Source organism: Cupressus sempervirens, chromosome 3 (genome assembly GCF_028749045.1).
Source record: "Cupressus sempervirens isolate cs-2001-9-10 chromosome 3, ASM2874904v1, whole genome shotgun sequence".
Taxonomy (NCBI): domain Eukaryota; kingdom Viridiplantae; phylum Streptophyta; class Pinopsida; order Cupressales; family Cupressaceae; genus Cupressus; species Cupressus sempervirens.
Genome location: NC_143120.1, coordinates 294722723 through 294740891, shown reverse-complemented (window position 1 = coordinate 294740891; position 18169 = coordinate 294722723). Strand labels below are relative to the sequence as shown.

Sequence of the window (18169 nt, the reverse complement as noted above, 5' to 3'; positions counted from 1 at the left end):
AGGGGCCTTGCCCAGTAATCTGCCCCCCCATTGGTATGGGTATATGACCCCACATTATATAGGGAATCCCTTAGCCCTTAGCCCTTAAAAAATATAGGGTAGGATAGGATAGGCCGGCCCCGTCCCACCCATCTCCATCTATAGAGCTCCGCTACCGGATCCAAGGACCTGAAAATAGTGGGCGTTTAACGAAGGAAATTGGGGGTGCCCTTTTTTCTATAATTGGTGGGTGGCTGTGAGACAACGTTGATAGGTAGGCGGGTGTTCATGAGGATAGGAGATCCCAATTCCCGCTTGACAACCGGTCCAATTCCCGCTTCTTGGGTTTCTTCAAATTCCCTACTATTCTATGGGCACCCCCCTACCTACTATTTTATGGCCCATGTTACGTCTAAATGGTAAGGAACCACTATCTATGGACAGAGGCACCTTCATAACTCTTCGGCAAATGCAAAGATGAAGGGGCAAGTGATTGCCCATTGTTCTTGATATAGGTAGAATTGGTGAAATGCAAATGTAGATCATCTAATGCCACTAGACCCGATTCGATTCCACTGGTGCGGAGTGAACTGGGATTGGATCTAGATCGACGAGCTAGACAGATTACTGGTGTATTTAAAGGTTTATACTCCATCGCATACTCTTCTGTGTCAAATTGATATATTCCCATCCTTCGAAACTTTTTGTATAGTAATTTTGCATCGGGGTTGCCTGCTTCTCTTGCCGTTTCTTTCCGTGCTCAGAGTCAAACCAATGGCCTATATTGAGTGGGGCCCTATCTCTATCCTATATCTTCCTCCATATGAGCCGATAATGGAACTGCCCTGCTCTTATATTATTGTAGAGGAGGTTTTATTGCTCTTTTTGTGGCCCTGCTCAGATTTTCAAATACATAAGAAATGTTGAAATAAACAATCAGAAACAAGTACTAGTAATGGCAGTAGCAAACCAGGAAATCGCAATCATATTACTTGCAATGTTATTACAAATAATCCTCTAATAATTTATAATTAAAATAGAACCTGTATATGATTGGCGTCCAAATTAGCTGCCACAGACTCAAGCAATTGCAATGCTAAACTTGGTGTTGAATGATTAAGAAAGTGGCGTTGTCTTTGTGGGAGTATTCAGTTATCCATCGAGTCAATAAATGCCAAGATTTTTATAACTTAGCCTTATTGCATCCAAATGCTGCTATATATCAGATAGCTGCAACCTTCACAAACACCTCCTAGTGGTGTCCGAACAGTAGTAAGCTGCAAATGCCTATTTGCAGCAACAAACCAATACCTTCAAGTGACAGTAGCCACAGAATTAAAGGCAAAAACACAGCCGTCTAACTTCAGATCGATTTCCAAGAAAACTCTTAATAATTTTGGTATACAACAACACCAAAATTACCATCAAAATAATCAGAATTAATTCCCAGATATTCAGAGCACAATTCACCACAATCTTTCAATGATTCAAAGTACAAATAGAGAGGAATCAGTCCTCACAAAGCCCTTGTTGAAACCCTTAAGCAAATGCACGAAGTAATAAAATCAATAGGCAAGAGAATGGGTCGATTTTCTCCACAAAGTCTCCTTTATAACACAAAATGAAGTGTGGCTTCTTCAATACACTTTTCACTCAAGATGCTTCCTGCACACACTTTCAAATTATAACACAAATGATAAAGTCATTTGTTAAGATAGTCTTAATAAACAACTTATAATATGAAGCTCAATTAATTGACCTAGTCGTATATTTATGATGCCCAACATCATGTGCCTCCATTGCATTGCTAAAAATAGTAATCGTCCATAATTGACTTCCTATAAATAGCAAGTCTATCAATAGAGAACCTCAAATCAAGCTGTCAGCTCACAAGGGTTGCAATGATGAACTAACCATGCCTTGCTACAGGAACTTGCCATAATGGGGGGCATTACATTGATGTTGCTTAGTCTCTTCATTCATTTGGGCAAGGGCTGATATGAGCTGAAAAGTGAGATTGATTTGCCCCTCCATCTTAAGGGAATTTGTAGGTTTCCTGTTTAATTGAAATGTATGTTGTAATTGAATTGCTCCAAAATTGATTCTCCCTCTCAAAGTCAACACATGCAAGTCAGCAAATTATTTGACTTTAATCTGATTTAGGGTATTCCTCTGTCATAAATCAACTCGAATATGACAAATAATTCAAATAGGAAATATGCAAGACTGGATTCTCATCTTCTATTGATTACACTGAAAAGAATTACGATGTTGTTCTCAATATACATAAGATTTAGCCTTACGGGCTTCATTCAAAAATCAGCAATACTTGCAAGAGAGAACTATCAAAAAGCAGTGTTCCACAGTGATGTGTCCCGTGTTTTTTGGGTCGTACCTGTCCCGGAGACAAAATGGGGACGCGGGGACAGATTTTGCCGTCCCCAGAGCTGTCCCTTTTTGCCAAATTCGAAAAACGTCTCCTAAATGACCAATTTTTTTTTGCAGGAAACTTGGGATGGTCAGCAGTACGAGGGACTGCTTTGACGTCCCTAGTCCGTCCACAAAACTGCTGGTCGTCCCCTTTTTTCCAGCCAGTTGGATAAAGGCAAAACACCCCCAATTTTTTTATTTTATTTTAATTTTTTTGCTGTCCACGCGAGCCTCTAGTTGTCTGAAAGACATAACAAAAATACGCAAACCATATTTGGTCCATTAAAAATTTTAAACACTTAAACACTAAATCTTATACTAGTTTTTTAAAATTTGACGTACTTGCTAAGATGAAGAGAAAAAACATAGAGCAACAATAGCAGTGAGGAAAGATTGCATTTAATATTTACTACTTACTATTTTAGTTGGACTTCTCTTTATTTCATTCTAATTTCATGCATGATACTTGGAACCTTTAGGCATTTTGATTTTTTCTATATATGTATGTGATATTGTTATAATGGAAGTACTTAGTTTTTGTCATTTGATAATTTTTCATGCATTCATCTTCTAAAATGTCTATGGTGAATGGTTTATCAATGTTATGATATGCATATTTGAATTCTGTCTCTATATATAAAAAAAACTCTGTTTTTAATTGTTGTGATTGTCCCCTAAATTTTGGCCTTGATTGGTACCCGTACTGGAAACATGTCCCTGTCCCCTAAAATGTCTGTGTCCTAGAAACTCCGTGGAGCATAGCAAAGAAGTCGTTAAACTTCAAATCTATTTTTTCTCTTCAATTTAGCTTCTCGAACATAAAAATCTTGCTCCCAATTTATAGAGAAGTAATTTAGGGAAAACAACTATAATTTCCAAAACCATAAGTTGGAAACCACTTTTGAAATCCCATGCCAAGATGAGCAGGCTGCCCATAAATGCATATTTTTTCATTAATTGCTACATTCGAACTGCACATGGTCATCTCAACCTCTACCAGTCAATTTAGAAACTTCCGAACTTTCTTGGGAGTTGAAATAGGCATGCTTCGTCAAATATACTGGGGTACCCAAGTTTGAAATGCATGAAATGAAAAGCTTCAACATGAAAGATCACGGAAGGAAAATTTCTTTCAACTCCCAAGTTGGACACCAAAATTGAAGATTCTTAGGATATTCCCAGCAGATGCCACTGACATGTGTCCATCTCCTTTGAAAGCTGATACATTAGGACTTGGCCAAGATGGAGGCCTTATTACATAGTTTATTCACCTAAAACATTATCACCTATAACTTAAAATAAAAGTTAATTTTTTTTTTGTTTGATGCATGATTGCTCTTATAGTGATCAATGCTTCTGCATCACTTTTGCTAGAATATTGCTAATTTCCCAAACAAACATAAGTAGTAACTTCTTCAGAATCGTTTCCAACCCCAAGTTTTTAACAATTAAAATATGGTGCTCATTTAAGCCTCTCAATGAAAGTAAAAGCTTCAAGTTCATTACTCATGTTTGCGACAAGAAAAAAAGAATCTGCTATAAGGAAGTGTTTAAGGAAGAACTAACAAAAGCTCCCTCTTTAGTCAACCTTGGGTTGGCATGAGCTATGCCATCAAAATCGAGTTAACATAGCCTTGGAAGGTAGGGAGCAAGAGACGTACCTTATTTTATAGTTGTTTATGATAATCCCATTAATGGAAGATGTAGAAGAGATCAACTAGCATTTTAATATTTTACGTTTGAAGGAAGAATTATTCCATTTGTTGGCATGTTTATTATAGGAGACAATGATCACCTTTTTTTGGTCTTATCATTTCTCACAAGGGAGCATGGAATCATTGGATTTCTTACTTCTGGTACATTTATGATCCAAATTAGATGCCCCAGTGAGAGCAACAAAAACTATTGTTACAAGGGATTGAAGACTAGGTGCATGTGCCTTGATTGAAAAGATATTTTCTAATAGAGCCCACAAAGGCCCAAATAGCTTCGTATACATTTAGAAGGCTTCTCCAAATGTTTTGGAAGTAAGCGCAATGGAGTAAAAGGCCATCTGCAGTTTCCTCTTCAAAGATTGTAATTACCACCCTCCATGTTTTTTGAAAGTATTTTAGCTTCAATTGTAAATGAAAAGCATAACAATTTCATTACTACTTTTTGGTCACCCAGATCTTCAAACGGACAAGCTGAGAGCATATTGTGTCAAGGCTACAAGTAAACTTAGTTATATCTATTATTGTGAAGAAAGTATTTTGTAGCAAGCTGACCAAACAACTTATTCAATGGGATGCATTGCAATCTGAAAGAAAGTAAACTTCTGCTTATTTTATTGGGAATCACAAAAGTACATTCACTTCTGTAGGCAGAATAGCTCAAACAACTGAAAATAAGAAAACAACCTCCTTCCGCTTGTCGAGTGGTGGGCAATTAAAAAAACAACTTTTTCAGTGGAATAAGTATCGAAAAAACTTATTCCATTCGGAAAGGCCACATCCGACTTGCTGCACAAGATCTGCAATTTTTACTTCATTGGAGGCATCAATTGATTTTTAAAAATGCCAATTGACCCTCTGAAGCAACTGGAAAGTTGATGAGTGTCCTAATCCTGCTATCCATTCACCCATAAATAAAAAATGGTGCAGCCATCCTTTTTCCAAGTCATTTGTTCTTCCAGTAGTTGGAATGTCTTTTGGACCTCATCTTGCAATAATGTCCCACTCAACTCATGACGACCTAGAGCCTTGAATCCCTTACCTGTTACGGTCAATGCAGTGACCAGTTGCTTTAAATATGGACTGTAAACAATATTAAACAGAATACCATTGCAGTACCAAAATCGAGCACATGCCAACTTTGCTTCCTATTGCACTTCTCTATGCCATGAAGTATATTGTAATGCATGTTTGCTCACCAAGAGTGTTGCTGGGAGCACAAAATTTAGACATATGGCTGTTTGCCTCACATTTTCCAATCTTGTCGTATTGAAATCTGTCATTGGGACTGCCATTGCCTTTACTGTCATCTTTTTATCTGCCTGCCCAATGTTGAACAGGCCTTGCCTTGCTCTTACTTATTGCAAAGTTGGGGTCCAGAAGGGGCAAACATGGTGGAAATAATCCCCTGCAATGACAATTTATTTTTGCTATATTGGTCAAGAAGAATTTGTCCAAGAGAGATATATCTAAAGGTTTTCTGAAGTGATTAGTGAGATATTTTAACTTTTCACGTCTACTGATTCTTGGCATTAGGAATTGGACTAGAAGGTCATTCCAACATTGATATGCTTTACAGTTGACTTATACCACCAAATGCTGCAGAGAAAACATAAAGCATATGACGAGATGGAATCCAGTTGTGCACTTGAATGTTGTGGAAAGTTACATAGGAAAGTTGAATTGTGAAGCTTGAGGTTTGTATCTGCCTGAAAGCTTGAAAAAAGACTAGTTGCTTGAAAGAAACATAGGATCTGAATGAGAAATAGAGGTTTCTATTTCTACGTGTTGAGCCTTTCTTTTCTTACCATCACTGTGTTTTTTGACTCCTGCTGTCATGCACTCCTGTGATAAAATTAACAGTCTACATCCCCTTGTGGCTACCTGAAAAAATATAACGCTAAAAACTGTTTAGGTATTTGCTATATAATGACCCATATGTCATTACTGGTGATTTATTTGAGTCTCTCTCACGATTTTTTGTGCTATTTTAGATAAAAATTTCCCTGATTATTTTTAGAAAACTTACCTACGAGGTTTTGGGTGATGAAATCGCGGCCATGTCTATATGGCTCATCAAGAGTCAAACGATCAGAGTTTCTTAATTGGGAACTTGATGCAGTACAATTCTTTTGTAGGAGGATTATAACATTGGTAGCATGTTTTAGGACAATTCTCAAATGCATTAGTGAAAGCAACCGTTTTAGTGTTTGCAGCTCGCAGAGTAAGAGAAACTTTTTTGAAAAATAATTGTTTAGTTGTCTCTAAAAAATCTCCAAGAGGGTTTATGATAAATTTTATTTATATTAAGTTCTATGATTAATTTAAAATTAGTAAATAAGAGTTATTATTAAATTTTAGGCTTTTAATATACTTCTTTGCTAGAACTTATTTTAATGTGTTTAAGCTTAATTTCCATTTGTAAGATGTTATGTTCAAATTTAATTTTGGAATAATATTATAATACAAAATGCAGATTTAAATAGTTCTAAATAATCATAAATATTTACTGAATTTTTATCAGTTGATAAATTTATTGCATAGTTTCTCTTCTCCAAAATTGAACATGAAAATGAACCTTTAACTTGTATTATAGCATTCGTATGAGTATCTAATAGAATGTCAAATTAATCTCAATATAATTACTGGCATCTATCCTTTCATTTTAAGCTTTGAAAGGCTGCTGTACTCACATTAAGGAATTAATGGGCAATCCAGGTAACAGTGCATTTTATGTTTCCACTCTGGAAGTTTGAACTATCTGAAGTTGAAATACAACTGTTCAGATGAAGCTATCAAAACCTTACCTATAAACAACTTGGCAAGAGAATCAAGAAACTGATAATGAATATGGAATCTGCTCACACCAATTACTTTTTGTTCACTTTACTGAACCATGGGAATAATATCCAAGGTACAGTAATTTAAACTCTTTTTGTGCAGAATGTTGTTGTCTTGATGTTCACTGAGTCGATACCCATTTGCATTGTCATCAAATGGTGGAGAAGTCAGGTCATCTGTGGGGTCCACATCAATTTGTTTTTTTGAAATTCAGTACAAAATAATTATTCTTTTATGGCACCATCTTTCTTAGTTAGGCAGCAGTATGTAAATGACTTAACCAACTGTAGAAATAATGATCTCTTTACATGTGCTGACATCCTCATTGCATGTAGAAAACAGTTCCTTGGGCATGTAATTGAATGGGTTTACTTGAGATATGAACAGTCTATAGGCTTAGTAGATTATAAAATTGTAAGTAGATGCTGCTTCTAGAGCAGTGTTTGGGCAATGTGTGCTCACCATTACTTTGAGACTGACTCTATACTAGTTTCATACATGACAAGGTTAGATTTTCAGACTCACTTGAACATGGGAAAACTCACTTAGTATCTACTCAGCATAGTTATTGGTTACAGAAGACATTCATTTTAAGCTTTTGCTAATTGGTGTATTTAATCAGGAATTCAGTTCTCTTCTACATTTTTGGCCTCTTACTATGTCCTATTCATGCATTCCTCATCTGTGTCAAAGGATGATAAGACCCAGCCTTGGTCCATGTTGACTGAATTGCATTACTTGGGACTTCGAATGCAAATTCAACAGCCACAGACAACTTACTGCACACTTTTGGTAGCAAACTGTAGGTTCTTTTGATTCTTGCACCTCCTAATGATAAAAATATAAAGCTACACACTTCACCAATATCAATTAAAATTAAACATCAACATCTAATGCACTGATAGGCATCTAGACCATCCTCATTGAAGTGTGTGTTAATGATTTGTGTTGATGAGAACTATGCAGCTATGGTTATCTATCTTAAGCAGGAATTGTTTCCTACTCTTTCAATTTACTGACTTTCAGTAGTGTCAAGGAAATGAAGTTTCATATATTGTCTTCTTTTTAAAATCATTTTTGCCAATTTTTCTTATTAATAATAATAAATATTATAACAAGAGAAACTAAAGTCCACTCTTCCTCTTTCCTGCAGTTGCTTTGCCAGTTTGAGCCAAAGTCAGTTCTGAAGTTCCTTGAGACTTTTGAAAATTACAGGCTGGAGCAATGCTTGAGATTGTGCCAAGACTACGGAGTTACAGATGCAGCAGCATTCTTACTGGAACGTGTGGGAGATGTTGCTAGTGCGTTAACGCTCATAATCTCTGATGTAACTCAGAGAATACAGGAAATGGATAGTGCAGTGGCAAGCATATATGAAAAGTCTAAGACTGGTATAACTCTCGAGGATAAGCAGCTTTTTTCTCTCCTGGTGACGATGCCAGAGGTTTGGAACAAACATGATTTGATTTGATGATTCAGACAAGTGTCAGTTAGCTGAGACTACAAAATTAATTTTCTTACCATACACAAAAGACAAAATAAATTATGCATATTGTTTGATCTGCAAAGGTAGAAATTAGGATAATTAAACTATCAGTACAAAATGTAATAATGCCTAGCATCCTCAACCTATGTATAAATAGATATAATTATTTATATACGATAACAACTTCTGGCATTTTTATTAATGCAGGTTGATGCAGTCCACACAATTCTGGTTTCTGCAGTTGGTCTTTGTCAACGCAACACTTTGAGGCTAGATCCCCAAGAATCAGAGTCTCTCTGGTTTCGTCTTCTTGACATGTAAGCTGCTTTACTGTAAAGTCATTGGCTTGTGATTGATTTCAAAATTAACATTTCGAAACATATTTGTGCCTTAAATTTTTACAGCACAGATCTATAATTTGTATGTCTTGAATGATTCCCCATTTAATCAACTTCTTGTCAATTTTTTAATGCTACATATTAATCTTGAAATTTATTGTGCTGATTGATAAGAGGCTATAAATATAGCTCTGGTCAGCAACATCTCGTCTACAGGGAAATATGCTGCTCTGATTTTAACTCAATTTTGCTGTTTGGATTTGTAACTTATATGCAGATTTAGTGAACCTTCTCGTGATCTATACTACCATGAAAAGTATTTTAAAGATGGAAAAGATTTTTTTCGAAAATCTCATAAAGAGGAGCTTAATTTAAAAGTCTCACTAAGATGGAAGGTCATAAATGTGGGCGATTCTGCATACCACTTGCGAAGGGTATTTGCACATTTCATAGGAGAAATTATTGAAGGTATGATGGGTTATGTGCCCTTGCCAGTTATAACTAGCAAGCTTCTATCAGATAACGGAAGCCAAGAATTTGGGGACTTCAAGGCAACCATTCTGGGTCTGTTAGGAACATATGGATATGAGCGGACAATTCTGGTATTGAACTGAAATCTTTTCCTCAAAAATTTCTTTATATCATTGTTGCACTATATTGGAATTGTCTAACCAGTAGGCAGCATTAGAGAATGATAATTTGGCTTGTACTGATTAATAATGTTAGTGGTAGAAGAAAAGACATGTTGGTTGCAAGTTATAAGACTTTTTATGAGTCGCATATGATGGATGGTTGGTCAAAATACACACAGTTCTCTTCTTTAAATAGTTAGAATGGGGTTAAAGAAGAATAAATTTAAGAAAGAATTTGTTAACTACAAACTGATGCATGCATCAAAGTGACAAACTTTCTGATGATTAAATCTGAATTTACAGCTTTGACATGTGAGCTGAGATGTGGATTAAGCACGTTAATGTATGGTTAATTTAAAATTGACTAAACTTGGAAAATCTTAAATATCGACTCTCAGGTTCAATAAAGTTGCAAAGCATGGTTCAAATATGCATAATCATGTTTTACCTGCAGACAGTCCTTATTTGAAGGGTCTTTTGTACACATTCCTCATAAATGGTGATGAATTCTTGGTGTTACAATGCATGTGATGTCCCCATCCCTTTTCATGCCATCTCTATTTTGTGAAGTCTCTGGAGGAGACAAATTTGAAAAGGTGCATCAAAACGATCATACAGAAGAAATCATCAATCACCCAAACTTGAAATTGCTTGTGGAAAGCAACTTTGGGAGGGGAGGACTGTCATGCCCTTGTCATGACCTGTGATGTCTTCATCCTTAAACAAGTAAACTTTAACCACTGTACATAGCAGGTGAATATTGTAGTAGATAATTTGAGTATCAGTTATTACAGTGATGGCTGCACATGCCTAAGAGAGAGGAGCACAAACAAACACCATATGTTCTCTTCCAATAATCTCAGATATTCAGAACAATGAACACCAAAGGGAATTCATATTGAAGAGGAATGACATATTGAGCATTCCATTGACTGTATGTTGTGTTTTCCTTATGCATGGGCAGTGTGACTATTTTAGTTTTTGGGCTCTCTAAGGAAACTCATGGGAGACAGGAATGACAGCCCAAATAAGGCTTTACATGATCTGTGGAATCTCTCTTGCTATGTAGAGGATATAATATTTTTTGACATAAGTATGACAGGAGGTTATGTGTCTTAAACTCCGAGCAATATGAAAGAAGAATCTCAAAGACCAAAATCTATATAAACTTGCGAATTCCCAGAATCGCCACTCCGAGCAATATGAAAGAAGAATCTCAAAGACCAAAATCTATATAAACTTGCGAATTCCCAGAATCACCACCTTGGATTAAAACAGCAATTAATAGTTGTAAAGGAAGGATGTGATTAACTGAGTTATTGACATCCGCTATAACATCTATTCACTGCCTAAGGATACAACTAACGAATTGATTAGTAAGAAGTGTAAAGTATGATAAATAAAAGTCAACCACTCTTCAACCAAAAAGGTACAAACTATTAAGGTAGAGACACAACTCTCAATGGAAGGACCAGAATTATCATTTATAATTGGTATCCAGTAAAAGGGAAGAGACCAGAAAGGAACTTTTAACATCTGTATTCATCATAGGAAACAAATCATATTATATAGCAGGCAAGCATCATGCAACATCAAATTATGCTGCAACCTATGTATGAATAAAATGCTGATTGGCATAATGTCATGCCTGAATTCTATTAGGAATAAGGGGTCAATATATGGTCTAGTTTATATGCTGCAATACCCTGCCCGGGAATCCTTGGATAGAACATGCACTGAATAATTTTCTTTTGTTAAATTAAATTGCAATAGCATAATAGAACCCAATCGCAACAAGCATAAACATAATATAAGGAACAAGGTGTACAATCACGTGAACATAACACAAGCAGAAGACTTCAACTTTGAAAGATCCCTGATGGATCTCTGCCGCTAATCTGCTGTAGCTTTATTATATATATTTTTTTAAATTTTCTTTTTTCTTGTTTATTAAAGTTTTCTTGCAGAACTAGACAGAAATGCAGAAGAGTTTGTTTGTTTTTGCATTTTTGATGATTATTCAACATAGAAATGCGAAGGAGCAAATGATATGAAAAGAGTCTGAAAATAAATAACAATATGCAGCAAAATCAGAATTGATACAAATCGTACCAGGCAGATCTCTAAATTATAGAGCCAAATAAAGGATCCAGTACATTTTCCCTAACAATGACGCCAAACTGGCTGATGGAAAAGGACTATGAAAATGCAAACGTCTGCTGCTGATTATCTGACTCTCTATATTTCAAAGTGCTGCAAATGGCAGCTACTGCTGCAAGGCTCACTTTCCCATGTACCAATAATCGTGCCCAACTAAACAATACTGCAGACCCAAGCTGAAATGGCATCCTCCTTCTCTGATAACAGTTGATACCATTGAAAATTCCAAGATCAAATATTGCTGAGGATTACATCCCAGCCAGTAAATACCCTGGGGTTTGCGACCCAGAATAAAATCGCCCAAGCAGAGCAAATTTGTAAACAAGTTTAAAATGCATAATATGAATGAGGAATGACACCTTCATCTCCTTATAACCCCTTCCAAAGAAAATCTAACCCTAAAGTGACTCCAAAAGGCGTTGGGTTACAAAAGTGATTTAAGTCTTATTTAAAGTGGCAATGTTACTAAAGATGACCCTTTTTCTCTATAGACATAAATCCGTTCACTGAATCACCTTGAGACCAAAGAGAAAGATTTAGAAAAGTTCAAGACCTTTCCAACGAGCTATCACACCAAGGGGTACGCATCCAAATGAGGTCAAAATTCCCCTTATTACTCCAAAATGGCTATTAACTTAGCTTTATTTAATTATTAAACACTAACTTAGGAAATATTAAAAATATAACCCAAATAGCTACAAAATGCCCAACTGACATCACAAACCATAAAATCATCTTGCCACCTGTCTGTGACTGAAGCCGGAAATCAAGGATCCACTGACAGTCTCATCCCTAAAATCTAGGGATGCTCCTAAATTTTAGGAAACAAGCTCTATCCCTCTGAAACTGAACCCAAAGAGCAAACTCATGGAAACCCAACCCTGTGCATGATCATACCTCCTCAAAAGTAGGAATGAACCCCATAAATATAGGAACTGTCACCTAAAAACAAGGAACATCTCCCAACTGATCAATAACCGCCAGAACACCAAGTCCCCAACACTGAATAACCATACTGGGTCTCTATCCAACCTTGTCAGCCTACAAGACCCCATAATAAGCTGACTCACATGTCTTTGCTAGACTGAGCTAGAGTGGGGACATGACAAACTTTTTTAAAGGTCCCCAAGCCACTAACCCACTCGATCAGTCCCACAGATGTTTGTTTTAAACCCAAATGACAAATTCTTACAATGATTAAGCATTCAAGTTAATTTACTTTTTCAAATCACATCCCATTCCAATCAACTAATTAAACAATCATAACAAGGGATGAGAAGGATCCTACAACACTAAGGGACCCTCAGGAATCCAACCTGGAAGCTCACTAATCAAGCCCGCAGCTCAAAACTGGAAGCAACTCAACACCTAGTGGAGACACTGATTAGTCAAGGATAGATGACGATTAGTTAGCGCAGGTGCTGGGTTGTAAACTGGTGAAGTTTGAAAAAGACCTTGTCTAGTGAGGTCGGAGACAACGAATCTTAGATGCTGATGTCGATCTGCATGGACAATGATTCACCAATAAAGGTTTACTAGTGAAGTCTAAGACCAGAAATTTTCAGATCTGAGAGTCATAGATGACTCTGGTTAAGCATAGATGACTCTATTTTATGTGTGAATAAACTTATTATAATTGTTTTCTATTTATCTTACTAACATAATCAAATCAAGAATGAGTTAGGAAATTCATGCTATACTGATTATAACTCTAGCTTAGAAAGGATGCTGAGACACAAGAAGTCGCTTTGACATCAAACTCAACTGTCTCCCTCAGGTTTTGTGGATCCATGTTGTATCCCTACTCCTTTCTTTTGGCTTAGATTTATAATGGGTCCAAGCATGGATATTATTTGAATGAATTGATTAACATACTTACCTCAGAGATGCGTAAGTCCTCACAGAATGTCTGTGTTCAGCCCGTAGGTGTCTCAGAAGATCCTAGAGCATTTGATTGTAGGCTCAAACTGTTTCCTTTCTTCCTTGTTTATAGTTATAGATCTCGGCGACGACCTCATTGTTGTCCCGTAGTAGTCGAAATTCTGCTTGGAATTCTTCCTTTAGATCATCCCATGTGGCGATCTTTGCCTTATCCATGTTCGAGAACCAATCCATATCCACTCCCCATAGGTTGACAAGGAACTAGTGCAACCACTCGTCCACATCGGTGACCAAGTTGGTGGTCCATATAGTTTCGCACGGATGGCAATGCTACATGGGATCTTCATTCCCATTGCTTGTGAACTTCGGGAGTTTTTGCTTTTGAGACATTGTGCTTCTTGTCCTTTGATTACCACTAAATCGTGTCGCTGAACTATTAGAAGTTGGTCTCGGTGGGTTACTCTAACCACTGTGCAATGTCGCTCCGACACTTCCTTGTGCCAAGGTGTCTTTTGTTGGCCTCACCTCTTTTCCTACTTCTTCACAGGTTCCCTCTTGTAGTGGTGTGTAGGATGAATGTAAAAATTGCTCCTTTGTCTCCTCGAGCATTGCTACTCTACATCGTGTTTCCTCAAGAAACTCCTCGTTGCTTCGTCCCCCCCGTTTTGGAACTGTGGCACCCTTCGTTGGTTCCTGTGATCCCCGTTACAACCACCCCACTAGGTGATTCCTTCGGCTGCCCCTCAGTCCGTTCCTCGGTAAGTTGTCTTATTCTTCACCGTCATTCAACTTCTCCATGCATAGATTGTAATTCATCGATTTCTTCCCTCAAATTCCTATTCTTATTCAAAAGATTGGGCATTTGACATATACCATTATTTTTAAAAACAAATAAGATAGAACACTCCTTTATTTATTTACTCTGTATACATCATGTGTCAACTTATGTGACAATTACAAACTTCTGAGTGCCCTTAACACCATGGTGCAAAAGCTCATGGTTTAGTTTTCTGACACCGTGCGTCTCTCTCCTCATAGAAATTCCTGAGGGTGTTTTGTCGACGGTCCTCTTGTTCCACTTCTTCCCTACTTCTTTTCTGTGACAGGTATGCTTGCGCAATTAGGCAGGGAAGTTGTTCTAAGAATCAGTTTGTTGTCGAACTCGCATGCATGGCATTCCACATTGTATTCTGTGAAATGTCATTTTCCATGGCTTCTCTCTGTATGAATGTTTCTAGGTTTACACGGTAGAGAATGTGGAAGTTTTGGGTTGCCTCATGTTCACCTTCGAGGAGTTCTGTCTCATCGTTCTCGTTCATTTTCCGATTGTCTTCTACGGGTATTCCCATGTATCCTTGACCTTCCATTCGCTACTTCCGGATTAGAACTAGCAACAACGCCAAATGTTCAGCCCATAGGTGAACAGGAAAGAAACATATAATCAATGCAAAATACTATTCTTTTATCAAATGCTGTCCATACAAAACAATAATGTTTCATACAGTCATAATGATGCCCAAATACATAAGTGTTCACGACATTTATAATGTCCAATACAGTGCCAATGAAATGACACAACTGTGTCCGCACCGGTAACTGCCTAACTACCCATTTTGCTGGACAACAGTCTGCTGGTTATATGTGCCATTTAGGATGAATGTATATATGTTGTTTTTGGCTAAGTGTATTCAAATTCTTTTGTGTCTTATATTCCTATCTGTTGTTTATGGAGATGATATTATAAGTCTTTTTGTTGTGTAGGGATTGTCTTCTATTTATCGACCGTATATGCCGCTTCTGCATACAGTATTATGAATACCTTTTCTTTGACTGTTTCTTATCTGTGCAGTGCTTCGTCTTTTGATGTTGATTCTTGATATATCCTGCGATAAAAGGGTGTGACTATTGCTACTGTCGTCGCCTTCCAAAATGATCTTGCAATATTAGTTTACTTTGTTACTAATGGTTATGCGACGATGGTGAAATCAATATGCTGAGCTGGCTTACTTGCCATATCACCAATCAAGTTTAATTGCATATGACTTTGCAGCCTTATTTATCCTTGCTATTCCTATTATCATGGCCCAATTAGCATGTTAAATACAATGTTCGTACTTTAGAATATTTTGTTATCGGTTTCATTACTTTACTCTGGAGTAATTATTTATTTAGTCCATCATATAATTTAGGGATACTTAATAATGAATATTGTTAATTGTACTTAATATATTATTATTTATTAGTGAATTTTAATTTATTTATTTGCTTATCAATAATTTTGATGAACACTATATTAATTTATTTGTCAAATAATAATAATAAAAATCTTGTTATAGGTAGGGGGATACTACAAATACACCCTCCCAAAATTGCTTGTCCTCGAGCAATTATAATTTTCACTAGATTTGTTAGATCTCAGTGAATCCTTAGTTCTTATTACATCGCTTTGTTCAACTCCAAGTTTGAACAATAATTTAAGATAAATTGATTGTGTGCATTGAATGCTACAAGTGATCCAAACTAATGCGATTAAATGCAATTAGGACTGATTCCCATTTAATTATTGATGACTGATTGATATATAATGAGAAATTGTAAGTTGATGGATAGATTTCATAATGTTTAGGTTGGAGCAATTTGTGATTTTTTACGAGTCATCGAAATGGTAATTGAAAGATAAATGTATGATTGATCCTAATGGGATGACTTCTTTGAATGTATTATTGTCATATTTGATGATCAATTCAATGCTCTATTTTGATGAATGACTTGAATAAATTAATGATGATCATTTCGAATTTAAATGCTCTTCCCAATGTTTAAATATTATCAAACTCATTTATATATTTCTTTCCTTTGAATAGACATATTGACGAGTCCACCTTTTCCCTATAGGATGGCAAGATCATAGCTCTAATATCATCTGTAATGTTCCTGTGTAAGTTGTCTACTTTATCTGTGAATAAACTTATTATAATTGTATTCTATTTAACTCAATATCATTATTAAATCAATTATCAGTTAGGAATTATAACTCTAGCTTACAAAGGACGTTGAGACAGAATAGGTTGCTTGGATACCAAACTCAATGGTCTCCCTCAAGGTTTTGTGGATCCAAGCCCTTAACCTTTCTTGGACATGTCCTCGAGGCACTCAGGGACACTGACTCTCCCCTATCTTGAGACAACCTGTGGCTGGGTTTATACAGGTCTTTACCATGTTGTATCCCTACTCCTTTCTTCTAGCTTAGATTTATAATGGGTCTGAGTGTGGATATTATTTGATTGAATTGATTAATAGATAACATAATTACCTCAGAGATGCATAAGTCTTAACAGTATATCCTTCCTTCTGTGTTGGTGATGTATTTTATGTTTGACTATATCAGATGTAGATTGCAGAGTAATCCTTATTTGTTTATACCCTTCCCGGGTACTCTTTTTAAGAAGATGTCTGCTGATTATATGTGTCGTTTAGGCTGAATGTATATGTGTTGTTTTTGGCTAACTGTATTCAGATTCTTTTCTGTCTTATATCCCTATCTGTAGTTTATGCAAATTATATAATGTCTTTTTGTTGTGTAGAGATTATCTGCTATTTATCAGTTGTATATGCTGTTTCTGCAGACAGTATTATGAATTCCTTTTTTTAATTGTTTCTTATCTGTATGGTACTTTGTCTTTTGATGTTTACTCTTGATATATATCCTGGCAATAAAAGGGTGCGAGTATTGTTACTGTATTGTCCTTCCAAAATGATCTTGTGATACTAGTTTACCCTGTTACGAATGGTTATGCAACAATGGTGAAATCAATATGCTGAGCTAGGCTTACTTGCCACGTCACCAATCGAGTTTGTTTGCATGGCTTGGCAGCCACGTTTATCCTTGGTATTCCTAATATCGTGGCCCAATTAGCATGTTAAATACAATGATCATTCTTCATATAATTTGGTTATCAGTTTCATTACTTTACTCGAGTAATTATTTATTTAGTCCATCATATAATTTAGTGCAATTTAATAATGACTATTATTTATTGTATTTAATATATTATTATTTATCAGTGAATTTTAAATCACTTATTTGCTTATCAATAATATTGATGAACACTATATTAATTTATTTGCTGAATAATACAAATCTTGTTACAAGTAGGGGGATGGAATGCATGAAGATTAATGCTAAATCAAATGTCAAATACATGAACCATCAAATATCTATTTATTACGAGAGTGAGCATACAAGCTTCAAATCCTATACATGAAGAGACTATCCTTGTACTTAGATCCCTAGCAATGGTGTAGTTAGCAACGCCTCCCTACCATGTGCAATCGACAAGCCCATCCCGTAATGCTGGTGAAGATAGCAACCTAACCACACCCATAATGAACAAGAAAATATAAGAGGCTACACATACACACCAATCAATGTGTGACTCAAGAGCGGCGCAACAACCCAAGTGGATCTCGGTGCAAGTCTTAGGTTACTACTCAAAGCTTTTTAGGCTACTTTGCAGGGACTCTAGTAGTGTTGATAGTGGCTCACTATAGCCCAAATAGCATCAAGTCTTTGATCAATCCCAATCGAGAGGCCACAATTTGAATACTTCTTTGATCAACTCCCTCGAAATGCCAGATTTTGTGTCCTTAATCCACTCCCTCAGAAGGCTAGTCATTAACTTACCTTTAATCAACTCTCTCAGGAGATCA

The 18169-nt window shown here is 36.3% G+C and overlaps 1 protein-coding gene across 1 annotated transcript in view; it reads left to right on the top strand.

The window, feature by feature from the left end:
• SETH5 (transducin family protein / WD-40 repeat family protein) overlaps window positions 1-18169 on the top strand; it is a 166687-nt gene that overhangs the window by 122658 nt on the left and 25860 nt on the right. The window contains exons 13-15 of the mRNA XM_089819563.1: window positions 8116-8406; window positions 8656-8765; window positions 9064-9388. Coding sequence (XP_089675689.1) covers window positions 8116-8406; window positions 8656-8765; window positions 9064-9388 — 726 coding nt within the window. The remainder of the gene's footprint in view (window positions 1-8115; window positions 8407-8655; window positions 8766-9063; window positions 9389-18169) is intronic.